This window comes from Metopolophium dirhodum, chromosome 2 (genome assembly GCF_019925205.1).
Source record: "Metopolophium dirhodum isolate CAU chromosome 2, ASM1992520v1, whole genome shotgun sequence".
Lineage (NCBI taxonomy): Eukaryota > Metazoa > Arthropoda > Insecta > Hemiptera > Aphididae > Metopolophium > Metopolophium dirhodum.
In genome coordinates, this window is record NC_083561.1 from 19,215,045 (window position 1) to 19,238,620 (window position 23,576).

General features: G+C 29.9%; 3 protein-coding genes and 2 pseudogenes across 3 annotated transcripts; 4 read left to right on the plus strand and 1 right to left on the minus strand.

The window, feature by feature from the left end:
- The first annotated feature begins 266 nt into the window (after positions 1–266).
- Positions 267–1,607, plus strand: LOC132938380 (uncharacterized; annotated as a pseudogene).
- Positions 1,608–4,472: 2,865 nt separating this feature from the next.
- Positions 4,473–5,137, minus strand: LOC132938790 (uncharacterized). Its single transcript, XM_061005802.1, has 2 exons — positions 4,676–5,137; positions 4,473–4,556 (listed from the first exon to the last, which is right to left on the minus strand). The coding sequence occupies exons 1-2, from the start codon at positions 4,925–4,927 to the stop codon at positions 4,473–4,475; spliced, it is 336 nt and encodes a 111-aa protein (XP_060861785.1). The 5' UTR covers positions 4,928–5,137.
- A 1,463-nt stretch (positions 5,138–6,600) lies between these two features.
- On the plus strand, positions 6,601–11,240 carry LOC132938791 (uncharacterized; annotated as a pseudogene).
- Positions 11,241–11,317: 77 nt separating this feature from the next.
- On the plus strand, positions 11,318–12,179 carry LOC132939204 (trimethylguanosine synthase-like). The gene is made up of 4 exons (XM_061006263.1): positions 11,318–11,435; positions 11,495–11,626; positions 11,714–12,018; positions 12,078–12,179. Exons 1-4 carry the CDS (start codon positions 11,384–11,386, stop codon positions 12,177–12,179), a joined length of 591 nt encoding a protein of 196 aa, XP_060862246.1. The 5' UTR covers positions 11,318–11,383.
- A 4,885-nt stretch (positions 12,180–17,064) lies between these two features.
- Positions 17,065–19,248, plus strand: LOC132938792 (uncharacterized). Its single transcript, XM_061005803.1, has one exon. It carries the CDS (start codon positions 17,065–17,067, stop codon positions 19,246–19,248), a length of 2,184 nt encoding a protein of 727 aa, XP_060861786.1.
- The last annotated feature ends 4,328 nt before the right edge of the window (positions 19,249–23,576 follow it).

Here is a 23,576-nt window from a genome sequence, read left to right on the forward strand (position 1 = left end):
TGAAGACGCACATTAATGACGTCAAGCTTTTCCACGAATAAAAAAAAAAAAAAAACACAAAAAAAAAAAAATAACAATACTAATCTTAGTTCTTCATTTTATAAAAAAAAAATTTACATATAAAATCTTTATACTAACCAGTAACATAAATTGGATGGTGAACAATTCATAGTATTAACACTCGCTTTAACTATTCGTAAAAATAACAAAAGTTCTACAACCAAATAAATGAGTTCAACCGATTCAAGCTGTCCACTTCTCATCTGATGCAATCCCAGACCACAATAATTAGAAACACGGTGAACGACATCAACGAGACAATGCAGAGTGTGACGAAACAAGCCGAAGTTGTCGACGATTTAATAACTCATGAACGGATAGCAGAGATGCAATCAAACCTTATACTCACAATCAACCTTCTTTCGATAGAGGTAGAAAATTTGGTAGACATTGTTAACTATGCAACGCTCGGACATATCCACAGTAGTATAATGAGTCCGAAAACCATCACACAACAAATGAGTGATATTAAAACCAAATTACCGCCAAATTCCGAATTTCCGTTAGAAATAACTACCAATAGTATATCAGATTTTTTCAAATTAGCTACGGTTACAGTGATAAGTGTGGATGACACATTAATTTTTTCTGTCGAAATACCCGTCACAAATGGGATGAGATTTATGATCTATGAAGTCATACCACTACCTATGCAGTTAACCCAGGATCAAGTGATTGTAATCGAAGCTGAATCAGCCTACTTAGCAGTGGACAAAACGCAAAAGAATTTTATTTCATTCGGGGAACATCAGCTGACAAAATGTATAGTTCTGGAAAACGCTTTCGTTTGTCCAAACGGACACCCCATCAATGTCAATGATCAATTGCAAAATTGTGAGCAAAATCTTTTCAATAGTCCACCTAGTATACCCAATAATTGCAACAAAAAAATTCTCCTTTCAAAACCCACAGTCTGGCACAGACTAGCAGGCGAAAATACATGGCTGTTCGTAGTTCAAAACGAAGCCATTACAATACCATGCGAAAACGAAATACAACCTATAAGAGTAACATTAAACAACATAGGGAAAATAAGTATCAACCCCAAATGTAAAATATACACAAAAAATACCATACTGATTCCCACGCGAAAATTTAAATCAAAAGTCTTCATTGACTTTTTCCCTAATATTCCTCTAAATATAATTCCAATTAATTTTAAAAATACCGGAGGCGTCGATAGACGACATATTTCAACTAATAAGGGCATTCAGTATAATTTCAAGAATTTAGCTAGGGACGCGGGAGATTTAAAATCCTTACAGGAACAGATAAACGCCGAGCTAAATAGTAATAATAATCAACAAAGGCACACTTACACCACGACAACGGTGACTATAATTGTAATAATAATAATTCTAATTATATAAGTTATATTATATTTATTGTATAGAAAATTAAGTACATTAAAAAATAAATGGAAACCCGGGGGCACCGGAAGTCCTAACGTCCTATCTTCAACAGCAAGCACCAATACAGAGGCAGAGCCTATAGCTTGCACAACAACAGGCGCAAGAGCGAAAAGCCTATTGCCCGAAATAATTTAAAAATAGGAAGCCCATAGGACAACAGGGCTTTCGTTTAGCCCCGGGGGTGTTGTGAACCCCTCCACGCGCCGCACGGTTATGCACACTCAGCATATCAAGTATGAGCGGCCGTGTGGGTTCACACGATCGTCAGTCTGTATTACGTAGAGCTACGAGATTGTCTTTATTTTGATTATTATAACGTGTACAATAAAAACCAGTAGTTAGAACCAACAGTCGAGTGTAAATTTATTTAAGGGAAACCTAACCAACGTTGTAATAAACGTCTCAGTTCGAAAGTACTAGTTGGCTAAACCCAGACAAACGGCAAACCGCGAACTCTGTAAGCACGGATTCAACTGGGCTTACAACATAAAAATACTGAAATATAATATTTGTTCAATATAATAATCAAATAAATCTAACTTTATTTTATTTAAAATAATATTATCTATACTTCTATATAACGGTACATAATATAAGATGATTGATAATAATTGAAATTGGGTCAAATTTTAAACTAGAAGGGTATTCGCTCGAGTACCTTGTATTTTTACATTTAAAAATTATTATAAAAGTCTTCCCGTTTATGAAATAAAAACGTTCTAGAGTTAATAATAAAATAAATTGGATATTATAATATACATAATAAAAAGGTGGTTACTAAAAAGTTGTGCTACATTTTATTTATTTCAGAAACTTTAAATCACATAAAATGAAAGCCATGTAGATTAATTCAGTATAATATTATTCTTTTATTTGCATCTATTGTACTTTAAATAGAGATGCGAATGTCGACAAAAATTCAATCCTGATTTTCTAAAAAAGAAACCTTTAAATAATATGTTTGATTTCAATGGAGTACCTATGATGAAAATTTACTTAGACCCGAGTAAAAACAGAAAAATGAGCGATGACTGATATTGTGTTAATAATCACGTAAACATGTTTTAACGTAAATCAAACGTATAGGTAAAATAAAATAACATGTAGTTATAATATTAATAAGAATAATACATACATTTATAATATTTACAACGATAATCATATTTAAAACGAATAAGTTAATACGTTTTTAGTATATTTTTGATAATAATTATTGGTGCAGGAACTATTTGTTATTTCCCATAATGTTAATAAATAACACAAATTTACTTTTGAGAGAATTTTGAGGGAATGACATATCGATTTTATATTTTATTGTTATTTGACTTTGTATTCTACTTTCAAAATAAACAAAAAATGTTGTAAATTTAAATTATGTTTAAATTGTTTTGGTACAATATTTCGACAAATCGATATGTCATTCCCTTAAAAATATTATTCTCTATCTTTTTTGTAAAAGGTAATTTTACTCTAAGATTACTTAAAAGCATAGAAAAAATGATTTTTCGTAAATGCGTTTTGTTTATGTTGCGCGTGGGCCAGAGAGAGAAAACAAATACTGCGCTGACATCCTCTTAATACGTCATATTAAATGACATTTTTTAAATTTAAATAATTTAAATCTAAGATTATTATTTGTTATTAATGTGTGAATCATAATTTTCCATCACAACACCGATTTTGTTCATAGACTAATATTATATTAAATCTCTGTTATGAAAAAAAAAATATCGCGTATTTAAAACATTATAATTTACTATCCATATAACGGTTGTTCTAATCAATATTAAAAAAAAAAAAAATCCTTTATATATAATTTATAGGCTCTTGCTCTACAAGACTACACGTATAATATAATATTTTTTATTTTTATTTTAAATACCAAAAATAAAAATTCAAAATGGCTGCTATGTAAATCTGGTTTTTAGAAACATTTTGATTGCAAAGTCATCCATCGTTTACGGGAATTTTTGAATAAGTACTTGTTAAAATTTAAATATTTTTAGAAAGTTATTACAACCTTTTCAAATGAATGAGTCTTTGTTCAAAACATTTAAAATTTTAAAAAATAATCTACTAGGCTATAATACATATTATAATTATTATAATTTTTTTTAAAACTACACTTAAAAATTTGTTATTTTTATTATTTTTATTTTCAGAATGAATAAAAAATAAAATGTTTAATGTTACATAATACGTGTTGCACAAATAGATATAAATAAATCGATATTTATGATATTTAAAATATTACATTCAAGTACCTACATTTATCATTTTATTTGTAAATTTTAAAAATTCATTAAATATTACACATAAAAAAAAAGTTTATTTGTGTAAAACTGTTACATTTTAAACATACCAATTAGATTAGATTTATATATTTCGGAGGTTTCTTCCAACTATCATTTTTACTTGAACTGTTGATGAAAAAAAAATGTTCTGTGATATTTTAATATAGCATTTAGGCAGTGTTTTACAAGTTCCTTATAAAAAGAATTCGTTCCTTTGAAAAATGAACGAGTTCCTTTTTTAGTTCAAAATAAAAGAAAAATTCTTATTTAATCACTTATGTTTTTTTTGTTCATATGCATACTTCTTTAATTTTCAATTATAATATATAACTACAAGTATACGTAGGTATATATTTTATAATTCTATTTTGAGATTTTCTTCAAAATTAAATTGTTGGCTAACGTATGCCGATTATCTTAACGTCGAAACTCGATAACGATCACTAATATATTATTATATGCTTTATGCATCGTATGTATAGATTATCGAATTTGAATCATACTAAAGCAGATATTATAACAAATGCAACAAACACTGCATGGGATCCAGAAATTGGATTTAATAAAAACGCAAAGCCATTTAATTTACCATGGAAAGTTATAGGTGATACTGTCGAAGATTCAATTTACAAAACGAAAACACTAGAAAACACTGTCCTAAAACTGATAAAGGATTAAGGAATGACGGTAGGTGTATATTTACAATTTAGGTAGTGAACACTGAGGGTCGCACTGATGTGTATAACTTCAGCTCTTTGTTTTCGCCATTGTTTGACACTTGATCAATGTTCTAAAAAAGAGCCACAAAATCAAATAGAATACAACACTGTTCACGAGCAATTCTTTAGAGTATATTATGTACGGATAAATAATAAATATTTATTTATTTATTTAAATATACACACTTACAGATAGTCCAGTGTTTATTAACAGTATGTTGATGAATCTTGAAAGAAAGGCTGTACAACGTTCATTTTGAACGGGTTCATTAGCCATTGTTTTTGGTGTAGGAATTTTCATTGATTTCGACGACCTATCGTAGTTGAGCATATCCAATTGATCGACAAAGTCGTCTTCAGAACATTTTAGGGTATACTCACTAGATAAACACAAAACCAAAACGGTGATAGAAATAACTCTCATTGTAATTTGTAATACCATTACACGCTAATAATAATAATAACGATAATTTTATAATTTTGCTACAAAACCGTATTATAATGAAGGAACGACACGACCCATAACTATTAACTACCAAACTAGTAACTAACTAACTAATAAGTAGCTATTGACTATTGAGTAATTTCAAAATAATAATATACTGGTTATGTGACAAAACAAACTGACAATGACATTGTCTCTAGATAAATATTGGATTTCATCCATAGTCCTTATATTATTTATTATTTAATCCTCAAAATTGATAATAATCATAGATGTATATATATACACAGTTCTATATATCTATGATATTAATTCCCGCCGTTATTTAAATAACAATCATACGATATATAAATAAAAATTTGTAATGATTGTACATTTGTACTTGGATATTGCCATATTGGTTATAAGTGTTATAACTATTTTATAAGCAGTATTACATAATATGTATATTAGTAAATAATGCATATTGTTATTTTATTATCGTTTGACATAATTTATAACACTGAACACTATTATAATATTAAAGTTCGGATTTTGTAGGCATTCGCGTTTTTATTATATTGGTCTAAGACGAAGTTACATCATCTATATGTCATTTTATTATTATACTTACAATAAAATGCATGCAGTTTTGTTTTGCTTTTTAAGTTATAATTTTTTGAAATAATTTTTTGTGATTTTTTTCTTTTGAGTAAGTTTACTTGCAAGATTTTTAGTACCTTGTATAATCTGATTAAATAAATCCGGCACGCAACCAATACAATCTATTCTATTAATTTAATAATACCCACACAAAACGGAACAATTACTTAAACAAGCTCCATGTAAAATAGGTTGTTGGAAAATTGGAAGCGTTGGTATTGAATATAGAAATGTTGGGTTTAAAACGCTTGAAACTGTATCTGCGAAGATTTAACAACTTTAATTCAAGGAATCCTGGAAGATATGACATCAGAAGAGATGGTCTATTTAAAATTCACGCCCATTGGTTTTTGTTGATGTCGAAAAAAAAATTATAATATAGGTAAGTAGATAATCAATAACAAAAAAATCCACTCTGTACTACTACCATTATAATATTATTAATTAGTTTATTTGCATATTTGTATCTACGTATTTGGTATTTAATTTAATTGCGCCTATACTATGCCTTTGGATAAAACCTTTTATTGAAATATGATTACAAATAAATTATTAAATAAAGAATAATATTTTGTTTTAATAATTACAAAATGTGTAGGTTAAATTTACTTAGGTTTACATAATATAATTTACACATATTATAATTATAATATGTGAGCAATAATTCCGCATGCTGGTTGACATTTTTTATGTATAATATTAGGTATATTATATATTAGCATAGTAGGGTACTATAAAGAATATAGGTAGGTACCTAAAAAGTAGCACTGTAGCTGGACACATCACTTATACTCTCAATATAGATGATATTAGTTCAAAATACCTACCTATTTTGGTTCTTTTTATAGACATTTGAAATGTGCTATAGATTTTTTCGATTCATAGTTTATGTAGGTAAGCTAGTACCTATTTGTTTCATTGTTTGCAAGTAAAAAGCTTGGATATAGGCACGAGGTATTCCTCATAAATTATTCGATTTGAGTATGTATTAGGTACTCTAATTACAATAATATTCACATCTTTTATATATGACTGTACATTTGTTCATAAATCTATGAATTATTATAGTACCTATCGCATTAATATTTAATACAATGATACATTCTAGCCTTACACTTTTACGGTTAAAATATTAATACTGGCTAAATGCGGGCCGCGGTTGTTGGGTTGTCATTATTATTAAATCGTGCGTGCATGGCGACCGCCACCTATATCATTATTTATTTACGTAATTTTGACATTATTGTTATTATTTTTACGCCGCGCATAAACCCGCTGCAGATATTGAAACTACGAACGAAACTGTGCCATCACGAACATACAAATTTAAACACAGTTATGCCGTATAGTGAATCCGTATCTATGAATCGGAATATTCCGAAACCAAAAGGCTCTCCGAAATGGAGAAGACCTAAGCCGTCCGCCGACAAGACTCGTTTTACAGAAAAGCCGAATTTTACTGAGCCAACACAAACATACAAATTGTCTTCGCTAAACACAGTTATGCCGTATAGTGAATCCGTATCTATGAATCAGGATATTCCGAAACCAAAAGGCTCTCCAAAATGGAGAAGACCCAATCCGTCCGCCGACAAGACTCGTTTTACAGAAAAGCCGAATTTTACTGAGCCAACACAAACATACGAATTGTCTTCGCTAAACACAGTTATACCGTATAGTGGATCCGTATCTATGAATCAGGATATTCCGAAAGCGAAAGGCTCTCCGAAATGGAGAAGACCTAAGCCGTCCGCCGACAAGACTCGTTTTACAGAAAAGCGGAATTTTACTGAGCCAACACAAACATACAAATTGTCTTCGCTAAACACAGTTATGCCGTATAGTGAATCCGTATCTATGAATCAGGATATTCCGAAACCAAAAGGCTCTCCGAAATGGAGAAGACCCAAGCCGTCCGCCGACAAGACTCATTTTACAGAAAAGCCGAATTTTACTGAGCCAACACAAACATACGAATTGTCTTCGCTAAACACAGTTATACCGTATAGTGGATCCGTATCTATGAATCAGGATATTCCGAAACCAAAAGGCTCTCCGAAATGGAGAAGACCTAAGCCGTCCGCCGACAAGACTCGTCTTACAGAAAAGCGGAATTTTACTGAGCCAACACAAACATACAAATTGTCTTCGCTAAACACAGTTATGCCGTATAGTGAATCCGTATCTATGAATCAGGATATTCCGAAACCAAAAGGCTCTCCGAAATGGAGAAGACCCAAGCCGTCCGCCGACAAGACTCATTTTACAGAAAAGCCGAATTTTACTGAGCCAACACAAACATACGAATTGTCTTCGCTAAACACAGTTATACCGTATAGTGGATCCGTATCTATGAATCAGGATATTCCGAAACCAAAAGGCTCTCCGAAATGGAGAAGACCTAAGCCGTCCGCCGACAAGACTCGTCTTACGGAAAAGCCGAATTTTACTGAGCCAACACGAACACACAAATTGTCTTCGCTAAACACAGTTATGCCGTATAGTGAATCCGTATCTATGAATCAGGATATTCCGAAAGCAAAAGGTTCTCCGAAATGGAGAAGACCAAAGCCGTCCGACGACAAGACTCGTTTTTTGGAAAAGCCGAATTTTACTTCGCGTACCGGAAAACTGGTCGATGTGTTGTACGGGCGCCGTCACTGCAACCCCAGAGACGACATAACTCTGCTGTGCACTTACTTCGAAGCAAATAAAAGGTACTTACATATTATTCTTAACAGGAATGTTGGAAACAATTTTTATTATTTTCAACACCTTATGTGTCAGGGGTGACTCCAGAGATTTGTATTGGTTGGGCTAAGTCATAACTTTCAGAAAACTATAATATGTTTATTTTTACAAAAATGTACAATTTTTTATAAATATGATCTTGGGGGATTACGGCCCCTGATACGTATAATTTGATCGGTTGAGTAAACAGATATTTTTTAATTGAGGAGAGATTTATTCAAGCAATTGATACAAGTTCTTAAAATAAAATAATCAGGTAGAAATTATGTTAATAGACATTTATTTAAAGTAATGGTTTTTTTTTTTGGAAAAGTTTGGAATTTGGAGGTGAGCTTCTCCTTGACTCTTTCCCCGCAGAACTACACTTCTAATTTACATCTATTTTGCAGTTTTAAATATTTTGTCTGAGTTATCTGCATAGTTAGCTGTACCTATACTAGCGGCTTTTAAAATAATAAAAATATTTTGTTCTACATTTTTATAGGCATGAAAGACTTCCAAAGAGGTCGAAATCATTTGTAAAAAATGAAACCTCTAATGTTACCTTCTATTCAGATAAACGCAAACGTCGTACTACTAATATTGAAAACGAACCAAGCTACATGTTGTAAGTAATATTTATAATTAATTTTGTTTAAATAATTTTAATTGAATAAAATGACTTTAAAAATAATGATGTAGGTATACGATTTTACAATACAGCAATATTAAGTATGAAAACATGCTAAAATGACTATTCGATCATTTTTAAAAATAGTTTTTCTTTTCAAAACTGTATACATTTTTACCGTTTATCATAATTTATAATATAATATTATGTTGATTATTGATGCATTAACGAGTATAATATGGACTATGATTATTATTGCCAAATAAATCTATACTCAGACCAAAATTTAATAGGTACATTCATTGTGTATAGGTATTGTATAAGGCGGAATCATATGGGATCAACCAAATGTTCCGCTTTACAGAATAAAACCGAACAATTTTGGATTATTAAATTCGATTCTAAATTGTATATAATGTACTATTATTATTCCTTTTACATAATTATAGTTTATAATATTTATAATTTTAATTTTAAATGTAGGTATTGATTAATTTTTAATTGTTGCAGACTTTTTCAAATGTTCAAAGTTTTCATTCATATCTCGATAAGTTGATATTTTTCATTCAATTATAAACTTTTTTTTCGGCATTTTGATGTTTGAAAGAAACGTAACTATGTACAAAATAAACTGTTCGATGTAAAATTGTTAGTGCACAACTGTTTTTTCACAGCTACGAAAAATTTTATTATAAAAATAGATAGTACTATATGGTATAGGTAACTATATAATTTTCGGCTTTTGTTACACCCGCGCGTATCGTGTTTCCAGTTTACTTATGCACATAGGCGCAAATTGACTTAAGTTTTTGGGGGGACTCAAGCCCCCCTCCCCATAGGCCTTATTGCTTAATACCACAGAATATAAAAATTAGTACTAATTACTAGATTTTGAACTGGGGGACTTGACCGACATTAGGAGGGACTAAGTCCCCCACAAGCCCCCCTCTATTTGCGCCAATGCAAGGTTTTTACTATTACGGGACCTACAAAATCGTTCGGTTTTCAACTTTTAGAAAGGATCTGTTTTTTTTGGGTTCGACGTGCAGAATTTGAAGCTATAGGAACACACGCCGGGACCAAAGAAGAATTCCTGATTCGATAGTTCATAGATATTCGTTTTATTCAGGGTTCGCTTTAGACAATTGTACTATAATATAATATTATATACCTACCGTTATTTTCAAACTAAATACTTACCTAGTTTATCACGTATATTAAGTTGAGTTGTATATTAGTTATGAAGTTAACAGTCTGTTATATGAATGCATAAACCAATCAAATGAGATTTGTATTTAGTTTATATAAATTAAAAATAATATTATGGAAAAGCCGAAAGTAATTGGCATTTTTAACAGTATTTATTAAATATTACTTTATAAAACAAGTACCTGCATGGCTGTATAGTATCTTACTGATGGATGATTTATTATTTTTTTTGTTACAGACAACAGTACAATAAACCCTCGGCAAAAATTAATGCTGTTCTTAAAGATCTAGGTTTTGTGTGTAATAGTGATAAAATGTATACATTTTATCCATCACAGATAAACTATTATAAAGACTCTCAAAAGCATATTACCAGATATGGTCAGAAAAGTTATATTGCACCAAAATCAAAAGTAAATATATGTTTTGTTTATTTACTAAAATATATTAGTGATAGAAAAATTAAGACTGGTGGGTGTTTAGGTAACTAATTTTAACAATTTTTTTTATACAATAAAAATAGAAGTTTGGGACAAATTTAATATTTTAATTTGTAAGTTATTTAGTTATGAGTTTGATAATTTATATTAATACTACATATTTATAAGTGTATAGTTCTCTGATTTAAAGTAGAAATCAAAATATCAATAATTACAAAATATCAAAAACAATAATATTTCACCAATACTTATAGTACTCACTGTAATTTATAATTATTTATTTAAACATCAAAATATAAGCATACATTTTATCTAACAATTTTTAAATATTATGTTTTTATTTTAGAATTCAATAGGTAGTTCTGATGGATATAATCAAAACGGAAGACATCAAAAGCCAATTCGCTCTAAAACATACTCGGAAAATAATCGTTACAACAAAAACTATAAAATTGAAGTATGAAACATATTTAAATTAATATTACTTTTAAAATTTTTCTTTTTAGTTAGCTCTTGAGTATAATTTCAAAATTTTAATTCCATTTGTTGTGCAAATAATTAATCATCAACTATTTTATAGCTGAAATTTAATACACATTACGTTGTACAATAGTTATTGTAAAATTCATAATATTTAGAACTTAAATATTTAAAGTTAAATAAATTTAGTTATTTATATGTATATGTTAGAATCATCATCAAAATTCAATAATTAAGAAGACTTACTCAAATCAATTGAATTGCCAAAAAAACACCACTAATCTTCATCAAGATAAACAGTTGCCTATTAAATACTGGTTAATGAGGCACTTGTTATTTACAAATTTTGATCGCGGTATTCTTTTGGACACAGGTAATTCAACTATTTTCTGTTTAAATCTTATGTTTTTAAACATTGTTTTATATTTACAGAGAGCTTCTATTCGGTCTGTCCGGAGGTATTAAGTTATCATATAGCAAAGCGTTGTAAAAATAACATAGTGTTGGATCCTTTTTGTGGAGCTGGTGGTAATATTATACAGCTGGCAAAAACATGCAAACGAGGTATTATTTTTACAATGTTACATAATATTTAACTTAAAAATTAAAATATATTAAAATAAAGATTTAAAAAAAACTATTTTTGTTTAGTTATAGCATGTGATATTGATCCAGATAAGATAAGATTAGCACGGCATAATGCTGAGATATATGGTGTTGCTCATAAAATTGATTTTGTAGTTGGTGACTTTTTTCAAATTTACCCAAAGTTAAAAGCAGATGTAGTATTTATGTCACCACCATGGGGTGGACCAGGATATTCAATTGAAAAAAGCTACAGTTTAACGTCTATGTGTGACAATTATTTCGGGGGAGGTTTTGGTATTTTTGATATTGTTAAAACTATTGCGCCTAATATTGCATTTCATATGCCGAAAACCACAAATATATTAGAAGTAAGGCACATGATGTATGGTGTTCAATATAATCTAACCTTTATACTATAATTTTTCAGTGTATGTGGTTGGCAAATGATTTTGGTAAAGTGGAAATTCAGCAGAATATTATTAATGGTAGACTGAATTCAATCACAGCATTCTATGGAGACTTTCACTAAAGTATCTATGGAGACTTTCACTCAAGTAACTGACAGTTGTCGGCGACTTTTGAAAATATTCTTTGCAGTTTTTGATTAATTATGTTTGATTATTAGAATAAAGTTATTTCCAAATTATTTCATTATTTTAACGACTATTTTACTGTAACAAATTAATATAATTGTGCAACCATCATATATTTATTGATATATTATAAATATATAAAATGTATACACTGCTAATACAACAAAATGTTATGTTAAAAAACTATAGAAAATTAAATATTATACCAGAGGTTGACATAATTTATACCAATTTTTGATTTTTAGTAACTAAATGTATTATTTTAATTGTCTCGTCAAAATAATAAAATAAAATAGATTTAGGTAACAAAATAAATGTCCTATTCCAACTATTTTATTTTATCAAATATTAAAAAAAAAAAAATGTCAACTGAAAAGAGTAGTGTATTGTGAGAAGATGAATTTATAGAATATAAATGTAAACTAGTTTAATATAATATTTTTTTAACTCATTGATATAAAATAAAATTATACATATTAAAACAATACAATTGCTGCAATTTAAAACTATGTTTTATAGTTTATTGACTATTACATAAAACAATGTTAACTCTGCGTATGTATACATTTCATTAAAAATATTTAATCAATAAGATCATTGAATTGAAAAAATAATATAATAACAAAATACCTAAAAATAATGTATTTGTAGTGCTAAAAAATACTATACTTACTAGTTATATTACTTAAAAAATAAAAAAATAATATATATTACATATATTACTTATATTTCCTGTCACATATTTTATTAAAATATAATTAATATATGTAATATATATTATTTTTTTATTTTTTTCGTAACACTTGAACCGAATAATATTTGATTAATCCAGAAATGTTTAAAATAATATATTTTTTCAACTTATGTTTATATGTATGTACCTATTTATATCTCGTTAAGAATCTACCAAATATTCAACTAAAATATAATAAAATCATCAGTACTTATTTATTATTGCCACTGCACAGTAATATGAATCACACAATTTATTGTACTATGATATTTTTTTATATAGGTTCCATTAAAATGCTTATAAATACAATTGAAATATAATAACAATGAACTGTTTACAGTTAATAGTATAAGCATAATTAATAATAAATATTTCATGATATATAAATGTAGGTATTACACATTTTATTTGTTTTAACAAACATATCTTTTGTAGTAAAAATTGAATTCCAGTATTAAAAATTGCGAGGAATAATGAATTATATTACTTTTTTTATCAATATTTTAAAATAAGCTAGTTTAACGTTTCTAACGATAGATACGCACTTTAAATTGCATAATATGCAATAGCCCAACACGACGACAAACATACTAACAAGATCAACATTTAATGTGAGGTACAATTATTTTAAATGTTATAAGTAGAAGTGGCGTACATACAATTTTCTTATGGGAGAGGATTAAATTATAAACATATTATGTTATCGGAGTGCTTCACCCGACACAATAAGACAATAAGTTCGATCACAGACCATACGAAATATGAACCATAGTTTGTTAAGAGTCAGACTTTGGGTTCGTGTATATAATATAGTAACGTGTAAATTTTTCATTCTATCCATTTCAAGGCTGAGTTTTTTTATTGTATTTGTTTGTCCTTGTGGTGAAACGGTTTGACCTACCCCCCCCCCCCCACCATTTTACGAAAATGATTACCGTTTTTCCATAAATAGTTCATAATATACTAGACTGATTTACATGTAAGATAAATTGATCATGAATATCGACATTTTAGACTTTATGTTAAAGACTGTTGACATATAAGGTCACTTGGTGGTAGAGGCAATAATAAACAGTTACCAGAACATCTACAATATCATCATGATTGCTGCTACTTTTTAGGAACTGGATAAAATATTTTAAAGTTTGTGTGTTGAACTATTATTCATATTTTTATACAAGTAAAAATTATTTAGTTCGTGTTGTGTCATTGATCAATAAAATAATATATAGGTACACAATAAACAATAAACTCACAATCGCAGCTTTTAGACAGTTTAAAATAAACTACCTTTCACTATAAACAAATCACGTGCACCTACGCGTGCAAAAGGTAAATCACTATGCATCCAATAAATCTTTTCGGTACCAATGTAGGTTATGTTGTATCGTACATCGGTTATAAATCACAATTTTCATACTAGGCAGGTATACATTTTTTAGAACTACTAAAATTCAAATATGATTAAAAGTTTTTAATTTTTTTTTTAAATATTATGTAGGTACAATTAGAATTTAAATAATTATACTGGGTTGTGCATTTTATATTATTATATTTTTATCATTACCTATAATTTAATAGGTACGATATATTATATTATTTTTTCAAAGATTTTTGTTTGAAATGTCTTGGGTATTAAATTTAATGAAGGCAATATCATACATTTTAAGATTGACATAAATATTCGACAATCTTTCCAATAGAAATTCTAAAAATGTATTATCTTAGTGTTACCTACTATCTTATATACTTTATTTTTTATAATGAAAGTAGATTGCAGTTTAAGTACTTTTTATTTATTTTATATTAATATTATCTTAACAGAACAACGCTCGGCAAAACTTACTTAAGTGTGTGTCTGTGTGTATGTGTGTCAGAACATCGGGTACATACTTAAACGAATGATCTTTTACGATTTTTAAGGGTGGTAGCATCCCAAACACGAGTAGCAGCGTGCCATACTTGCTCAGCTCCAGTATGAACAGCATCCGGTCAAGGAGGCAGAGTACATGTTCAAATAATTCTAGTACTGGCATTCTGCAGCAACTAGGTTCCGGTGTGGTGAAACAGTTATCCACTTTGCAAAATCCGGTAAGAATATTTTTATAATATAATATAGGTACTATAGTGTTTCCTAAATTTAAACTATTATTATTTCAATATCGCTTGTATAAGTCGTCAAAATAATATTATACATAGGTATTCGAGATGCGTGAAACTCAAATACCAACAATAGTTCCGAGAGCGTATAGATACAAGTATACAATTCTCAGTTATAGATGTTTATCTACTGAAGGTGAATGTATAATAATATATAGTTTTACGTTAGTGCATATATTTATTTAAGGTATACAATGTAGTCTTGTGGGGTCAGTCTCGCCGTGGTTAAGATACAGATGTAACGATCGTTCATCTTCCTAAAATGCAAGTTTGGTATGAAAATAATCGAACTAATCAGTATTGGAACGAATACAGAATTTGAAGGTGATTTGAGATTTCTGTACCAGTTATAATTTATAAAACGATCGGGTAAATGAAATAAAATAAATCGTTTTAGCAAAAATCTTGAGTCAAAAATTGTTTAGAATCTAAACTTTAGATACTATGCAGGAAACTTGTTTAGATATCTAAAAAAATATTTCTGGCATAGGCTATCGATAGTGTATACTATTTTAGGCCATTAGGGGAAATTTTATTAAATTAAGAAATTATAACACATGGCACGAGCATCTTATAGGTACAATGGCAGAGATCTAGTAAGCGATGTAAAATATAAAGTTATATGTACATATATGAGTTTTATTTATAGATAATCACAAACTAAAGAAAAAAATGATTTTATATTTGTGTGATTTCAGTATCACTCTGGTCGTCTTCTTCAGACCGTGACAAGTGCTTATACACGGTCAAAAGTATGCAAAACTTATGAAACCCAAGAATCACATGTTCGTTAGTTCCAGTAATTTTCCAAAACGCCTGATAAACGTAAAGAAATCCTAGATTTTCCAATTATCCATATTATATTTCTTAATAAATTATTTTCAATAAGACTAAGAGAGATTCTGGAAATTCTAGAATTCACTTTTAATTTATTTTGTACTTACATAAATGTAGGACAAGCTCAACATCGATAACCACGATACTTCCCATTAAAAGTCGAGATAGATAGGTAGGTTTATTATAAATAATATATTTAAAATATAAAATAGGCAAAATAGTTGTGTTACATTCCAGTTTCACAGGAGGTCCCGTTATATGCACAAGAGGACTCAGGACGCCATGACATACGTTCGCCACTATGGCCGTCCTGATTTGTTCATTACGTTCACATGTAATACTAAGTGGATTGAAATTGAATCTTCCTTACACGATGGACAAAAGCCTCAAGATAGGCATGACATAATAGCTAGGGTTTTTCACTTGAAAGTTAAAAAAATCATTCATCTTCTAACTAAAGGTTCTATTTTCGGTTCCTGTAGGTGTTACATGTTCACAGTAGAATGGCAGAAACGGGGTCTGCCACATGTGCATATACTTCTATGGCTACATTATAGAATTATGCCGTCTGACATTGACAGTGTTATAAGTGCAGAAATTCCTGATCCCGAACTTGACCCTCTCCTTTATGACATCGTAAAATCTACTATGATTCACGGGCCATGTGGACATTTGAATAGAAAATCACCATGCATGCTCAATGGTTCATGTAGCAAGAGATATCCACGTCCATTTTCCAAGGATACGCACACTGCAGATGACGGATATCCCCAGTATCGAAGGCGGGCTCAATCTGATGGCGGTTTTTCGCTTGAAATTAATGGAGTAAAAATTGATAACCAATGGGTGGTGCCGTATAATCCTGTTTTGCCCGTACATTTATGGCTCATATTAACGTTGAATTGTGCAACTCTGTGAAGTCCATAAAGTACATATGCAAGTAAGTAAATAAAGGAAGTGACCAAGCAGCGTTTTGTTTAGAAAACGAGCAGGATGAAATATCCAAGTATGAAGCAGGGCGCTATATTAGCAGTTCTGAAGCTGCTTGGAGAATCTTACGTATCCCCATCCATGAGAGATTCCCTCCTGTTATGCATCTTTCTGTTCATCTCGAGAATGGTCAAAGAATTTACTTCACAACTGATAATGCCTCAGAAAAAGTTCAGAACCCTAATAGTACTACACTTTTAGGATTCTTTGAGCTATGTAAAAATGATTCTTTTGCAAGAACGCTTTTGTATAGTGAAGTTCCAGCTTATTTTATTTGGAAAAATAACAAGTTTAGCCGAAGAAAGCAAGGAAAGGGTGTCTCAGGTCATCCAGGAGTCAAACAAGATCATGTGATTGGGAGAGTCTATACTGTACACCCTAACAATGCTGAATGCTATTACTTGCGACTATTACTTCATGAAGTACGTGGACCGACTTGCTTTAATGATCTCAAAACAGTGTCTGGAGTAGTTCATCCATCTTATCAATCTGCCTGCCAAGCTCTTGGGTTGTTGGAAGATGACACTCATTGGGACCGAACTCTAGAAGAAGCCGCTATTATTGATTCTCCACAAAAAATCCGTCAACTATTTGCTGTTTTATTAGTGTTTTGTCAGTTAGCTGACCCGTTAAAACTTTGGGAAATACATAAGGACAGTATGTCGGAAGATTTGAAAAGACAATTGGTAAATGATTACCCAGAGATTGATATTGAAACCATTGTGGACGTTGTTCATAACAAATGCTTAGTGCTGCTAGAACAGGTCGTCTTTTCGATGGGTAACCATTCACTTCATCAGTTTGGACTTCCTTCACCATCTCACGATGCGAGTGAATTAATTGTTAATCGTGATTATCTGAGAGAACTGTCTTATGACGTAGAACAGCTATCTAAATTAGTTTATCACAACATAACAAAGCTTAATCCTGAACAAAGTCAAGTTTATTACGAAGTTATAAGAAGTGTTGATTCAGATTCTGGACGTGTTTTTTTCTTGGATGCTCCTGGTGGAACAGGAAAAACGTTTTTAATGAATCTGTTGCTAGTTAGCGTAAGAATGCACAAAAAAATAGCGATTTCTGTCGCTTCCTCTGGAATAGCAGCTACTTTGTTGGATAGTGGAAAGACCGCTCACTCTGCTTTTAAACTTCCTATCAACTTAAATTTTTCTGAAAGTCCTTTATGCAACATTTCAAAGCAAAGTGATGCAGCACATGTACTTAAGGAATGCAAGTTAATTGTTTGGGATGAAGCTACAATGGCTCACAAGGGAGGAGTAGAAGCATTGGATAGAACTCTCCAGGACATCAGGAGTAGTAATCGCCTAATGGGTGGGATGACCGTCTTACTGGCTGGGGACTTCAGGCAAACACTACCTGTTGTTCCTCGAGGAACTCGTGCTGATGAGGTGAGGGCCTGCCTTAAATCATCCTACCTATGGCCTAAAATCCAAGTGAAATCCTTACGAGTCAACATGAGAGTGTACCTTAGAGGCGATCCTGAGGCAGAGGATTTTTCCAACTTACTCCTTCAAATAGGAAATGGAGATTTACAAGAAGATGATGATAGGAAAGTGAACATTCCAAACAATTTGTGTTCAGTCGTCAAGGATCTAAAAAGTTTGAGTGAGCAAATATATCCGAATTTAAATATTTTACATTCAGAAAACCTGACTTGGCTGAACGAAAGAGCCATTCTTACACCAAAGAATGACACTGCAGCAAGCATCAACGACTCCTTATTGGACCAGTTTCCTACTGAAACGGCGAAATATTCATCTGTGGACTCTGTTGTGGAGTTGGATGATGTAGTTAATTACCCTGTAGAGTTCTTTCACACTTTAGATCCACTAGGAATTCCACCTCACAATCTATGTTTAAAAGTTGGAGCTCCAATAATGCTATTGCGTAACCTTATACCTCCAAAACTTTGTAATGGCACACGACTTCGGGTAAAGACCTTCCATAAACATGTAATTGAAGCAACTATCTTTACAGGCTGCGGTAGGGGAGAAACAGTTTTTCTACCAAGAATACCTTTAATTCCATCTGACTACCACTTTCAATTCAAACGGCTACAGTTTCCCATAAAGGTATGTTGTGCCATGACAATTAATAAAGCTCAAGGACAGTCTTTGAAAATGGCAAGAGTGGATTTAAGGAATGACTGTTTCTCCCATGGCCAATTATACGTAGCCTGTTCACGTGTAAGCTCTCCTGATATTCTGGTAATACTGCTTCCCGAAGGAAGAACCAAAAATATTGTATACAAGGAGGTACTATAAAAAATGCGAAAACAATCGAAAAGAAGAATGTATTTTTAAATGTAAATTATATAATATTTAAATTTGTAGCCACATGTGTAATTATATGGGTAATATTGTTGAGTGCTATATATTTGTTATGCTTAGTCAATTGTTTTTGCTTTTTATTCAACGCTTCCAGAGTGTTTTACACCTCATAGGAGTTTTTCCGGGCAACGCCGGGTAATTCAGCTAGTTAATATAATAAAATAGTGATTTGTTTTGATTAGTCCAAATAAAATTGTATTTAATTAAATAATTTGTATTTGTTAAATCAACAATATTTTATTATTTTATCGAGTTATAAGTAATGTTTGAAGTATGAAATATTTCATGTGAAATTTTATGTCACTATAATATGGTGAAATATTTCATGAAAACATTGAAATAATGTAATTTTTAATACAATTATTAATGATGGTTTTTTTTATTATTTATCAATTATTAATATTATATAGTCCAATAGTACTAGGGATAATAATTTATATTAATGGAATATAAATGCTATGTTGACATATTACTATAGTATATAGGTAGGTAATAGGTATGTATAAAATTGTATAATTTAACTTTTAAACATTTTCGTATGTTTTTTTTGCTTTATAAAAATGTATAATACCAAAGGTTAGATATATATATTTTTTTTGAATTATCTTTCAATACACGTTGAGTGCCACGGTTTCGACAATTTGACATTTGTATGGGCATCTTTAGGGCTTTATAATTTTCTTGGTTATAAGAGCAATAATTCTGTTTTTATTCGTGGTTATTCAGTGAAATATCTATTTTCAACGGTGTATTTGGATTTTATTTTCGTTTATTTTTAGCAAATTAATAGTTATTTTTCCCAGGAAATGGTCGATGCAACGACGACGCCGCGATGATTCTTTATGTTAATAGCCATAGTTATTCTTGTAATATACAGTTATATAGTTATTAATGTTATTAATGTTATTATTTATATATTTTTCATAATTAATTTATATAAACGAAAATAATACAAGGAACTTTCATCATAATATTATTTCGTGTTAATTCCGAATTCGTTAGGTATATATTATTTATTGTTACAGGTATAAGATATTTGTGCATTTTGTTATTGTATATTAGTTAGTCTAATACTAAATAATAATAAAAATCCGGTATGTAGTTCACCAACCACATTGCACTGGAGGACGACGTCTACACGCAGACAGCCAACGTCATTGCGGAAACGACATCATTGCGTGCCAAATACTTCGTGGCACTCAGCGTGTTAAATTATTATAGCTCAGCAGTTAGGTATTAGAGAGAAAAACATGAGCGAACAAAGGTTAGGTAAAAATATACCATAAAATGATGAAGGTCATTTATGACAATTATATTATGCAAATATAGGGGTTTTAAAATTTCATGAAATATTTTATTTCCATGAAAAATAAAAATAAAATGTTTATTATATCTAAAAGTTTATATAGAAAACTACGTATTTTATATTTCGACATTTATAGGTAACACTTTTGATACATGTTTCTTGTACCTAACTCAAATGATATTATTATTTTTTTAATACGTAAAAATATTTTACAATTAAGTATCCCATAATATCATAGGTTATCATAGGTTATCATAAGTATCACATATTATTATATATATCCATATCACACGGCGTAATAATCTAGGCTATTTAGCTACGCTTGTGGTTAGGGTTATTTTATCAGTATCTTATGTATCTATCAATACTGTAAAATAAAATAAAATGATTAGAAAAGAGTTGCGTAAAGATGTTATTTAAAACAAACGTGAAATATGTGAAAGAATTTGAGTGGTTTGAATGAAACAATATTATATATTTTATAATATTATTGCTATTAAAGTTATTTGTTTTACTATTGATTATACATATATAATAAGTTAAATTAATTCTTGTCGAAAACATTGAATTTGAAAAATAATAATATATGTTATTGTGTGAATTAAATACAACCAAAAGTTTTCAGTACCCTCAAATAAACATTCATTCCAATGTATCTGCGGTTTTGAGTTTCCCCAAGAAAAAAAAATTGACATTATCAAAATCAGGGTTTGCTTAAAACTCGCGTTTTGCCTTAATTTTATATTCTGAGCGGAGCGATGAATGTATTGATTTTACAATGATGTGTATTTTAATTCATTTCTTTTGTTTGTTATCATCTTTTTGGGCAGTAAAAATGATTCGATTTTCTTCAACAGCATATTTTCAGTGAATCTGTGAAATTGTGAATCTAGATGGTACTTTGGGGTTAAAAAGTAAAAAAATAGCCAATAGTTTTTTAAAGCGTCAGGAAAAACAAACAAAAAATTTAGGAAAAACTGAGTTTTTACGCAAAACCGGTTTTCAAAAAATTAGATTTTGTTTTTTATTGTAACCAGCTACGGATTAAAACTTAAAGTGCCTGTAGGTTGTAAAAAGTTTTGGGCTCCTATTAAACTGGACTTTTAAAAGATATTTTGTTCATAGTACAAAAATTAAAGCAATCATGCGACAGACATCAATTTAATTAAATATAAACAATTTATAAGACATATTTTCTAAACTATACATTTTTTATAATAATAATTATATCACCTATAAATTATTTTAAAAATATTAGAAATAAAATAAATTGTTGGTTAAAAATTGTAATAAACAATCAATATGATTGCGAGAATTGCAGGTTAAATTTAATTACCTAGGTTTAATTGAAGTATTTAAGTAAAATCTTATAAAATAATATATGTGATTATTATATTCGTCATCACCTGCTCATTGCCTACAGCGCTTTCAAAATTCTAATGTTATGAACGATTTATTTCGACAATTAATTGGTCAGTTGGAATTACATCTTGATCGCATTTATTATATTTAATATTATTTAATTCATTATATTATTTATTGTTTTTCTAGTATAGGTATTGTTAAAAATGGCGAAAAATTAAACATTGTTAAGTGATTTTTTTTTCGTAATTTCGCGGCATCACGTTCATACAGTTATTGTAAATCATGGCTGTACACACACGTAGTCGGTTATAGGCTATAACCGTGATTAAAACACCACCAAGGGGGGGGGGGGGGGTTGCATCCATCCATGGCACCCTCTCAACTACTCCATGATTTGTCTGTGAGGTACCTACACTAAAACTGATATATACACTCAAACAGAAATACACCAATATGGCTAAATGCGTATATATACTAATTAGGATTTTCTACAACAAAAAACTGCACATCTATGGAGCTGGGATATTCAGGTAGTTCTATATATCTGTAAAAATGTTCTCGCCAGTAAATAAATAAATTAGTAAATAGTTAGGTCAGTTAGGTTCGTAAATGAATTATGGACTATGGTATTGACTACCTAATACAGCAGTACCCAAATTGTTTTTCCGTAGGTGCCTTATTTTAAACCAAATTTAGCCACGGTGCCCTACGACCTACTTTGAATACCACGAGAAACATAATTATTAAATGAACACTAATTATTCTCATTGATAAATAATGATACTTAATCAATTTTAGATTCTGAGCGGAGCGAGGAAGCTAGTGGTTTTACAATGGTGTTTATTTTTATTTTTTATATATATATCCTGTATACAACATTTCTATCAGAAGAAGTGCTTCGATTTCAACATATAATACCTTATCTTTTAGCAAATTGGATCAATATGGTACTTTAAAGAGGTTTCATTTTTCGATTTTCTCAATAGTTATTTAATTCCACGGCAATAACTACTGACAAATTACGAAAAACCGCTTAAAATGGGATTTTAATTTCTAACACTTTGTTTATCACGGTAGCAACGAATAAAAAATTATAATATTATAATATTAATTTAACTTAAAGACTATAATAAATAATAAAAATTAAAAAAATTCAGACTGATAAACCATCTCCGCTCAGAATTGTTTTTCTTATACAAAGATATTATATCATTGAATTCAAGTTTAATACAATCCATTATACATTGACTCGCTTGTAATCTACTGTACAGCAGAGCGACATCCACTTACCCGCTTTTTTTATAATTTGATTGAACATAATACAATATATTATATATTAAGCATTCTAAGCATATTCACGGTCAACCTAAAAAGAATACATTTTTATACTTATAAGTAAAGACCGGATTTCCGTGCAATTGCATCTTTTTATGGCGTGTTCTAAATTCAATAGAAACAAGCTACAAATCCAAATCAAGAGATGTATATTAATTTAAAAAAAGTTTTATGTTGCACAAAATTGCACGTTTCGGGTTTTTTTTATAAAAATGTACTTTTATACAAATATTTTTGTATTTTTGTATTAATTTTA

Excerpts from the sequence above, each read along its gene's own strand:
- LOC132938792 (XM_061005803.1), top strand. The coding sequence starts at position 17,065 with ATGCATCTTTCTGTTCATCTCGAGAATGGTCAAAGAATTTACTTCACA.
- LOC132939204 (XM_061006263.1), top strand. The coding sequence starts at position 11,384 with ATGAGGCACTTGTTATTTACAAATTTTGATCGCGGTATTCTTTTGGAC. Across the intron at positions 11,436-11,494 it reads CGGTATTCTTTTGGACACAG|AGAGCTTCTATTCGGTCTGT; the intron begins GTAATTCAACTA and ends TTATATTTACAG. Across the intron at positions 11,627-11,713 it reads GGCAAAAACATGCAAACGAG|TTATAGCATGTGATATTGAT; the intron begins GTATTATTTTTA and ends ATTTTTGTTTAG.
- LOC132938790 (XM_061005802.1), bottom strand. The coding sequence starts at position 4,927 with ATGGTATTACAAATTACAATGAGAGTTATTTCTATCACCGTTTTGGTT. Across the intron at positions 4,557-4,675 it reads TAATAAACACTGGACTATCT|AACATTGATCAAGTGTCAAA; the intron begins GTAAGTGTGTAT and ends GCTCTTTTTTAG.